General features: G+C 46.3%; 1 protein-coding gene across 1 annotated transcript; it reads right to left on the reverse strand.

The window, feature by feature from the left end:
- Positions 1-862: 862 nt before the first annotated feature.
- LOC104047414 (phorbol-12-myristate-13-acetate-induced protein 1) lies at positions 863-4,148 on the reverse strand. Its single transcript, XM_064439941.1, has 2 exons — positions 3,989-4,148; positions 863-3,727 (listed from the first exon to the last, which is right to left on the reverse strand). The coding sequence occupies exons 1-2, from the start codon at positions 4,038-4,040 to the stop codon at positions 3,615-3,617; spliced, it is 165 nt and encodes a 54-aa protein (XP_064296011.1). The 5' UTR covers positions 4,041-4,148; the 3' UTR covers positions 863-3,614.
- Between the last annotated feature and the right edge of the window lie 6,267 nt (positions 4,149-10,415).

The raw sequence follows: 10,415 nt of genomic DNA on the forward strand, positions 1-10,415 counted from the left end.
ACAAAAACACAGAACTGATGCCTTCATATGCGGGACAGAAGGTCAGGGGCACAGCTGGAGCACTGAAGCAGGAGAGTGCACCTGTCTATGTTTATACCATACATGGAGCTAGTGCGATAGAACACATTCAGAGGTGGAGAGAAGGGAAAAGTACTAGCTCAGGAGGCAGACTATATTAAGGCTGCTCTTTTGTTTCGGCTTTGCTTGTGCATGAATACAGAGTCTGCGTCGTGAATTGCCACAGGTTGAAGCTGCATGATGAGTCAGGGGAAAGCCTGCTGATGTGCACAGCATAGCAGTTGAGGATCTAGGGCTTTCCTCTCCACAGGCACATCTTTGGGTCCCAGTTTTAGTGAGAAAGAATAAGCTCTGTACTATTACTTTTCTATTCCCTTGCAGTAAGCAGTATCATTTACCCCCTTTCCAAAACTTCAGCTTCAGACGCTGAAGAAAGTAAAAATCTGACCTTGGCAAAGCACCACATTCCTTTCTGCTTCCATCTCAGACAAAAACCTTAACTTGAATGTCTATCCTTCATTGATCCCCAGGGACACTCTTCATCAAAGCTGCAACACTTCTGGAAGAGGTACCGGTGCCCCTGACACCACCAAAGTGTTCTACAGGCAGTAGTTACTAGAAAATGTTAGATAGGTGTGTCTGTTTCCCATTTGAAGTTCAAGGATATGGTTATGTCTTGTTCCTCTTAAAGGCAGAAGTAAAAGCCTAATCTCCCAATGTATATCTACCGGCACTCTGCTATTGCCTTAGTGTGTGCCTGCTGATTTGGACATAGGGAAGGAATTTGTATAATACAATCACGCATTCAGAAGCTGCAAAAAAACCCCTGAGTTATAACAACTACTCATTTTTCTTGCTAACATTGTATTTATTATCTCAGCAAGAATTCAAGACATACATGCATGGGGCATACAGCAAAACATCTGGCCTGTATCCAGAATAGGCCTTAAGAAAACCAAACTTGTGTTGATATCAGTCATATAGCAGATCTTTTGGAGACGTAACAAAAGGAGTCCTAGGGAGGACATCAGCAAGTCATTGCTCATATACTGACACTGATAGCTTGGATCTAGGTCTTTTTCCTGAGCTCACTGTGAATGCTAGCACTCTTGACAATCCTCAGGGAAACAAAAACATCTCACAAAAATAAAATAATTTTTGCAAATCTAGACAGAAAAATACTGCACTAGTACTTAACTCAGATATCCCTGTGATAATGCATTTATGGGGATACCTTTTTTTCATAACATTCATGTGTGCTACGGCCTGAAGAATTGGGCGGGCTCTATGAAGCCTGTACCTCATTTCCTATTGAATTTCAAAGCAGCATACATTGAGCAGAACACTTTTATTCAAATACATTTCAGTTACTAATGCAAATAGTAATGCTGAATTTTCCTGAGAGTCCCAGACAGGCACAATCATTGTTTAGTGTCCTTGATGAAGACTCCAGGACTTCACCAAGCCCAGGGCACACAGTGGGAGCCTTTCTGTTGAAGTTGGGGCTGCCTTTGATGAACAGCTTTGCCAAGTTGCATGCAGCACTAGCCTGGGAGTTGGTGTTTAGCCTAACAGAAACTCTTTGCATTTACTTTTTAATACCTGAAAAACTGACCTATGTACATGCCAGCAAAACATGTTACTTTGCAGTACTAAGACAAATAACAAGTATTCTTGAAACATTGTGTTCTCACTGAAAAGGTATTAACTGGTTTAGAGGAGGAGGAAACCATGCATGTGGCTCAAGCCAATGGCAAAGCTCCCAGTAACACCACTGGGACGGGGTTAAGCCCTCCACAAGGAAAGCAGGCAAAGTCAGTCAGCTTCTGCTTAGTGAAATCAGCGCCAACAAGTAACAGCCATACACAGGTCAATGTGACAGTTATCAGAGCTATGCAATGACAATTTTGCAAAGGCAGATTCAAAAGAGCTAACTGAAAAATTCATTATCAATACAAACAAGACTTCACTACACAGCAGGAAAAACCATAATTTGAACAGACCCAGAATTCAGAAGGTGCAAATATACAGCCTTATACAATGCAAATGTACTTACATACAAGGTTAGTAAGAGAAGCAACTCTGACCAGTGACTTAAGAGGTAGCTACAAAACGTGATCAGCTTCAGCCATTTTCTTGCTAAATTGCACCCATGAAAAAATACTGTTTAGGATCATGTCTGACATGAATTGACAAGCAGAGTTACTGTTTGCCTTGACAGCGATCAGTATGCTTAATTCAGCTCCTCCAAAGCCAGCCAAGGATGACCCCTCTATGAGATAGGCATAATGCATTACCATCCACTGGATGTGCTATAGCAGCTTTACCATTCCAGAACTGAAATGAGGTTTCTATGAAATGAAATGGAAATAAAGTACAAGGGAAGAACTTTCACTTGTAAATATCATTAAACATTCAGAAATCCAGGACTATGTTCCTGTACTGACTGTAACATTCAATTCTATTGATATTATTTCTTCAGAGAGAGGTAATTGCTTTCTTTGAATAAATAACATTCTCAGGAAAACTTGAGATTCAACTCGGATTCAACTTTAAGATCTACTTCTATTGAAGAGTTATTTTGTTACTTATAAAGACTCACAGCAGTATTGTACTGGTCTCAAGAAATTCTTTGTAATGTTGAAAGAATCCTTCCACCAAACACACATATTTCAATATCTGTATTTGTATAAGATATATTGATATATGTCTTATATAATGCTATACTAAAGTATGCTCCCCTCTGTGATGCATGAAGTATTTATTATCAGAAAACATTATGCTTTCTTCTAGTTAATATAATGTATTTTTATGTCATGCTTTGAACACTTTTTTCATACTACTTTTTGAGCCTAAACAAGTAGCGTTCAATTAATAGTTCTGTGAAATACTCATTTCATACACATGGGGTGCACATATTTATATTTTTATATATAAAATATATATGCAAATATATACATATATAATATAGACTAGAACTATGCAACATCATGTTAATTCATAGAACTGTAATTTTTAATCCACAAAGCAACATCCTGTAACAAATAACTTCTCAATAAAGATAGTGGTTTAATTAACAAATTAAATAATCCCAACACCAGATTCCTGTTCAGCAGAATCCATGTTTTAGAAAACAAGAACAGTCAGAAACCGAGCAACTGGCTTTTGCCTTTTGATATATAATCCCATGTTCCAAGACGCTGGCTTTTTTTTGCTGCTTCCTAAAGGTGATCTGAGCTCTTCAGTGAAATGCAGCTGTGGGATAGAGGACCAGAGGGTGACTGGAGAAACCAGGCTCCTGGAAGCCTTCTCAGACCAGGCTGAAGGTCAAGTTTTGTCTTGCTCCACGTCTCCCCATTGCATGGTGAGGGGCTCTGCCCATCGCTATCTTTTTTTCCACCTGGCATTCATACACCAATATTGCTGTAACATTCTTCAAATAAATCATGTTGCAACACCCATCCTTCAGTGGCTACAGGCAGCAAAATACAACACAAAGAGCTTTCTTCATCTCCCAGCGTCAGTGAAGTCTCTTGTTCCAAACCAACAAAGTCAAGGTCTTCCCTGCTTTTCAGTGCACCGTGTCCGAGGGGAGCTCACGTTTCTGGGCGGAATAGCTTTGTTAGGAGGTTCAAGATCTTCTGCCGCAGGTCCCACTTGTCGCCTATCCTGCGCAGCTGCAGGGCGCACTCCGCCACCACCCCCCGTTCTGCAGAGCATACGCACGGCTGTCAGCCACCCATATTTGGTTTTAATTCTAATGAGATCTTGGCAATACTGTAAATAAGGCAGCGTTTTTCTCAATGATAACACCCCCACACCCCCCCGCATTCACACGGGAGGCCGAGGCCGCATCCTGCCGCTCGCGGCGCGACGAGCGCTGCCCCCGCTCCGGGTGCTGGAGCCGGCGGGCAGCGGCCAGGGCAGAGAAGCGCCCCGCCACCAGACCGCTTCCTTCACCCTCCAGTACCTGCGGGAGCGGCGGGAGGCGTGACCTTGCGCAGGGTCCTGCCGGGCATCATCGCGGCGGCTGAGTTCGGCACGGCTTGGCGGCGGCAAGAGAGTGCGGGCGGGCGGACGGGGCGGAGCGGAGCGCAGCGCGGCCCTAAGAGCGGCGGCGCGGCGGGGCTTTCCCCGCGCCGTGACGTGGGGAAACCGCGCGGGAATACCGCCCCCCTCCCCCCCCGCCGAGCTGGCTGTGGCATGCCGGAGCGCGCCCCGGGCGGCTTGGGGCCGGGGCGGGGGCAGGTGCCGGGGACAGCGCCTCCGCTGCGGGACGAAAAGGAATGGCGGGATGGGCTGTGCTTGAACAAGAGGAGATGGAGGGATGGGGTGTGCTTAGGAAAGAGGAGATGGAGGCATGGAATGGGCTTGTGGTGGGCCAGGAGGGGTGGAGGGATGGGGTTTGCATTTTCTGGGCAAGAAGAGGTCGTGGGGTGGGGTGTGCTTGTGCTGGGCAAGGAGAAATGGGAGGGTGGGCTGTGCTTGTGGTGGTTCAGTAAAGATGGATGGGATTGTGCTTGCGCTGAGGAAGAAGTGGAGGGATGGGGTGTGCTTGGACAAGCAGAAGCAAGGGATGGATTGTGCTTGTATTGGGCAAGAAGACGTGGATGGATGGGTCTGCTTGGTCTTAGGAGATGCTCCTGACATAGTGCTGTGATGGTGACCTTGGCCTCAAACAACTCAGAGAAATGAGCTGGTCCATATCATGTGCAATTTGTAACTTAGGGCCTGCCTCCTGCTGCTGGAGCCTCTCTGTGGCAGCGCAGTGCCCACACAACACTGACGTGCTGGGGCACACTTACCTGTGCTTGCTGCAATTTTAGATGATGCTTTTCACAAGAAACAAGAGCTGGAATTATAAAGTCGCCCTCCTGACTTTGTGATTGTTGCACAGTGTTGAGAGAGCTGCCAGTGATATACGAGTCACTCATCTGCCTCCTGTCTCTCAGAAAGTTATTTGATGTGGTGGCACATAGGATGGACTTTTGTTTTTAGGGGGGAATGAAAACAGTTTGATATAAAGAGAGCACAGATGGGCCAGACATAACAAAGAACTGATTTGTGGCTGAAAGCCAGTAAATGCTCACCTCTCCCATCAAAACACAGCTTCAAGCAGGAAAATACAGTGCGGTATAATACAGAAACACAAGGGGCTGTCAAGAAGCTCCTTTCTGTGGGATCAGAGCCTCTGAAGTCAAGTGTCTAGAAACACTGATGACTTTGAAGTCTATTAGAAGAGGAAACTTGCACCAGCTCAGCTCAGAAACCCTTTCCCCTGCATATGTGCTGGAAGCAATGGCACACCTGAAACAGGGCTGGGATTTCTCCCCCTGTGTAGGAATCCTCAGCCCCTGGCAGAAGGCAGCAGGCACAGTAGTGCTGTGGGGCTGGCATGTGGGAGAGGCAGTGGTGCTGGTTCACGGATAGGGCATTTCTCAGGGTGAGATGTCCAAATGAAGGCTACAGCTGGATGAGGCTTTTACATGGCCATTCCTGAGATGGTGACTGGGCTGCAGTGGGTGCTGGCTCTGGCAGCATCCTTCAGTGTGCTCTGCTGGTTTGTGACCCGGTGCCTGGTGTCAGAGCACTTTAAGTTGACCACAGAGGAGTTTTTTGAGAAGGTATTGCCTTCATCCCTCATCCTTTGGAATAAAACCTATATGGCATATAGGCTTATTTGCTTGACTTGATGTGTTTAGGGTTGTTTTTCAGCAGTGTGAACACCCTTGTTTGTAACCCAGCCCCATTCAGGGAGAGCTGCCCTTTGACCATATCATTCCTGTTACATTAAGAAACTGTTTCTTCAGAATAATTCTGTTGGGTTTTAGCTGGCAGGAAGGCAGGTAAACAGCTCACAAGGGTGTCAGGCTGTGTGACTTGTCATCCCTCATGGTGGAGGTGGTGTGGTCTGAAGCATGTGATGCTCAGGGCTGCATATCATGGCATACCATGGGCTTAGTGAAGCCTGATGGCTATGCTGTAAATCACAGCAGCCCCTCCAGGACACTGGCGCAGGGGGCTGGGGTGCTTACTGAGACCCCTGCATGCCCCCGGTGCTCTCAGTGCTCAGCAGTCCCAAATGCAGGGAAAGCGCTCACAAACTCAGGCTGCAGGGAAGAGGGACACACCAGTCCCTTGCACTGCTGGGCACATGTGTGTTAGGTTGTGCATTTATTTTGCTCATTTAGGCAGAGCCAGGGATGACTTAGGGCTTGTTCTTTGTGAATTCAGAGACAGATCTAATACTTGGGCAAATTATTTAAATAACTGTTCCTCATGTGAGGCCAAAACCAAATGAACCTCAATCCCGTCCTGCTTAGCAATATTTCCTCACCCAAAAGGGGGATGATCTTTAAAGGTAACTTCTCCCTATATCTCTGTGGCAACACCGAGAGATGGGCCCTTCTTTTGGGCCAGCAAGGTGAGGTGGGGGAGTTGCTCTTTATGTGAGGGAGCAACTGGAATGTATCGAGCTCTGCCTAGGGGTGGAGGAAGAATGAGTGGAGAGCTTGTGGGTAAAATTAAAGGACAGCCAAATATGGGTGACAGTTGTGGGTGTTTGCTACAGGCCACCTGATCAGGAATAGGAAATCAATGAGGCCTTCTACAGACAGCTGGAAATAGCCTCACACTCTCAGGTCCTGGTTCTCATGGGGGACTTCAACCACCCTGATATTTGCTGGAAAAGCAACACAGTGAGGTGTGCGCAATCCAGGAGGTTCCTGCAGAGCATTGAGGATAACTTTTTGACACAGGTGGTGCAGGAGCCAATGAGGCGAGATGTGCTGCTGGACCTTATACTAACAAACAAAGAAGGTCTGGTTGAGGATGTGAGGGTTGGGTGTAGCCTTGGCTGCAGTGACCATGAGATGGTCGAGTTCAGGATCCTGTGTGGTAGAAGCAAGGCAACAAGTAGAATTACAACCCTGGACTTCAGGAGAACTACCTTTGGCCTCTTCAAAGACCTGCTTGGAGGAATCCCATGGGTTAGGGCTCTAGAAGGTAAGGGGGTTCGAGAGAGCTGTTCAGTATTCAAGGACCACTTCCTCCAAGCTCAAGATTGCTGTGTCCCTAGGAGGAAGAAGTCAAGCAAAGGAGCCAGGAGACCCGCGTGGACGACCAAAGAGCTTCCAGAGAAACTCAAATGGAAGAAGGAGGTTTACAGTATGTGGAAAAAGGGACTGGCCACTTGGGAGGAATATAGGAACATTGTCAGGGTATGCAGAGATGTGACAAGGAAGGCCAAGGCCCACTTGGAACTAAATCTGGCGAGGGATGTCAAGGCTAACAAGAAGGGCTTCTTCAAATACATCAGTAGTAAAAGAAAGACTGGGGAAACTAGAAAGACTGGGGAAACTGGGCCTGCTGCTGAATGAGGTGGGTGTCCTGGTGATGCAGGATGCAGAGAAGGTGGCGTTACTAAACACCTTATTTGCTTCAGTCTTGCCGTGGTTTAGCCCCAGTCAGCAACCAAGCACCACGCAGCCACACGCTCACTCCCCCCTGGTGGGATGGGGAAGAGAATTGGAAGAGTAAAAGTGAGGGAACTCATGGGTTGAGATAAAGACAGTTTAATAGGTAAAGCAAAAACTGCGAGTGGAAGCAAAGCAAAACAAGGAATTCATTCACTACTTCCCATAGGCAGGCAGGTGTTCAGCTGTCTCCAGGAAAGCAGGGCTCCATCACGTGTAATGGTTACTTAGGAAGACAACTGCCATCACTCCCAATGTCCCCCCTTCCTTCTTCTTCCCCAGCTTTATATACTGCGCATGATGTCATATGGTATGGAATATCCCATTGGTCAGTTTGGGGCAGCTGTCCCGGCCGTGTCCCCTCCCAGCTTCTTGTGCACCCGGCAGAGCACGGGGAGCTGAAAAAGTCCTTGACCAGTGTAAGTGCTACTTAGCAACAACTAAAACATCTCCACATTATCACCACTGCTTCCAGCAAAACTCCAAAACATAGCCCCATACTAGGTACTACGAAGAAATTTAACTCTATCCCAGCTGAAACCAGGACAAGTCTTCACTGCTAAGGCTGGCCTTCAGACATCCCAGTCCCCAGAGGAGAGAGAAAAAACCTGGAGAAAAGGAAGATTTCCCCTTGGTTGGTGAGGATTGCGTTAGAGATCATTTAGGCAAACTGAATCCTTGCAAATCCATGTGCCCTGATGGGACGCACCCACGAGTGCTGAGGAAGCTGGTGAATGTTCTTGCCAAGCAACGCTCCATCATCTATGAAAGGTCATGGAGGACAGGAGAGGTGCCCGAAGACTGGAGGGTAGCCAGTGTTGCTCCAGTCTTCATAAAGGGCAAGGAGGAGGAAAGGCTGAGACGCCTGGGTTTGTTCAGCCTGGAGAAGAGAAGACTGAGGGGATTTCATCAATACCAATAAATATCTAAAGTGTGGGTGTCAAGAGGATGGGGCCATACTCTTTTCAGTGGTGCCCAATGACAGGACAAGGGGCAATGGGCACAAGTTGGAACACAGGAAGTTCCAGCTAAACATGAGAAAAAAACTACTGTGAGGGTGACAGAGCAGTGGAACAGGCTGCCCGGAGAGGTTGTGGAGTCTCCTTCTCTGGAACTATTCAAAACCTGCCTGGACATGTTCCTGTGCCCCCTGCTCTAGGTGTACCTGCTCAAGCAGTGGGGTTGGATGCAATGATCTCCAGAGGTCCCTTCCAACCCCTACCATTCTGTGACTAGTCAGGCTTACATAAAAGGGTTTCTTCTTTTAGAAAAGGGGAATGAGCAAGAGACAGAAAACAGCTTGATTTTCAGAGGAAGATGCCCAGAATTTACAGAGCTATTTCAAGGGAAGCCGCACTGCTGTGTCTGGTGAACAAACAGATGTGATGGATATGCAGTGAGTTTCCAAACACAGTCTTCGTTTGGACACCTTCATATAGTCTCTAAATGGAGAAGGGAGACATGGTCTCTTTTATTTGAGTGTAGTCCCCCAAACACCTTTCCAGTCCCCAAGAGAAATGGAGGACAGGTCCTTTCTGAGGAATTTCTTCAGTTCAATCCTGAGAAACCTGTGATTATGCCTTGCTGCATCTGCAGTGCTACACTGCCCATCTAGATGTGCTGGGGCCTTAGGTGCAAAAGAAGCAATGGAAGAAGGGGCAATGTAGGGGGAGTGGAAGTTTTGAAGTTTCTAGAGCCTCTGAAGTTGCTTGGGTATGAAGGAATAAAGGAAGAGGAACATAGAGGAAAATACAGGAGAAATGGTAAAGGATAAAATATTACATATTTCCATGTGCTGAGGACAAGTGGCCATGGAAACTGTAACAGGAACCTCAAAACCTGAATGGTCTCTCATTGTCTTACTGCTGATAAAGCAAAACCTGTGGGTGAGGGTGATGCACGGAGCTCAGTGCAGGAAGCTGTTAGTGAAGCTTTTCCCAGGCTACTTCCTGGGAAACAGATGTTCTGCAGAGAGGAAAACTAATGGAAACCGAAGCCTGAGCATTCAGAAAATCCTGTGAAAATGAAGGCTTTGCGGGAGGTAATTTAGGGGGAGACTGAAACCTTCTACAAAATGGGTATTGCATCATTTCAACAGAGGGCTAATTTATTACTCTGCATGAGCATGCACATTGCCACCTAGAAGTCACCCAGCAGAGCAATGAGTCATCTGCCGAAGCAGTCCTCAGCCTGATAAAATTCCTATCCATTATTCAGCTTTGCTCAGGTCATATATCAAGTCACCCCCATTTTACAAACCAAACCTTAAGTTACTGATTCAAAAACCACCAAAAAACTCAAACTCTTTCAAGGCTGGAAGAAAATAAATATCTAAATTCTTGAACTCTGTGACAGTGCAGGTTTTCAGAAAGGCTTAATCCTGAAAAAGTCCCTGCTTCAATGCACACTGAAATCAGTCACTCTGTTTATGTCATGCTTCTGTAACTATATATAGAAAGGTCCACAAAGCCTAGTACACTAATCTTTTCTATTTACAATTTTGTAAAAAACCTCAGACCTTAGCTTGAAGTTTTTCTCATTGCGGATATCCTTTTGATTTAAATGTGGTTGTTGATGTCTGAGTTTTTCTTCACCTTGTAATTCAGCCCTGGCTGATTGTGGTGACTTGCCTGTAAGATAATGCCATTTTCTCTGACCAGCTATGGTAACAGATCCCTTTGAGCAAAGTGGGCTGAGTAGTTCCTTTCCATCATTATTATGTGGTATAATCAAAGATCAGTATTGTCTGATTAAGAAGACCTTCATCTGTGTTGCTTGATGGAAGTTTATCTGACAGAATGAGCTGCTGAAAAGGAGCACTTGCATTTACCTGGATTTCACTAAGTGCCTCTTATCTTGCTTTATCATTGTCGGATCGTTGAAGAAGCAATGATCATCTGAAGGTGAGATCCTGTGCCTTCC

Source organism: Phalacrocorax carbo (assembly GCF_963921805.1).
Source record: "Phalacrocorax carbo chromosome W unlocalized genomic scaffold, bPhaCar2.1 SUPER_W_unloc_4, whole genome shotgun sequence".
Lineage (NCBI taxonomy): Eukaryota > Metazoa > Chordata > Aves > Suliformes > Phalacrocoracidae > Phalacrocorax > Phalacrocorax carbo.

Coding starts and splice junctions, on each gene's coding strand:
- LOC104047414 (XM_064439941.1), bottom strand. CDS start 4,040: ATGATGCCCGGCAGGACCCTGCGCAAGGTCACGCCTCCCGCCGCTCCC. Junction 3,728..3,988: donor GCCTCCCGCCGCTCCCGCAG/GTACTGGAGGGT, acceptor TATGCTCTGCAG/AACGGGGGGTGGTGGCGGAG.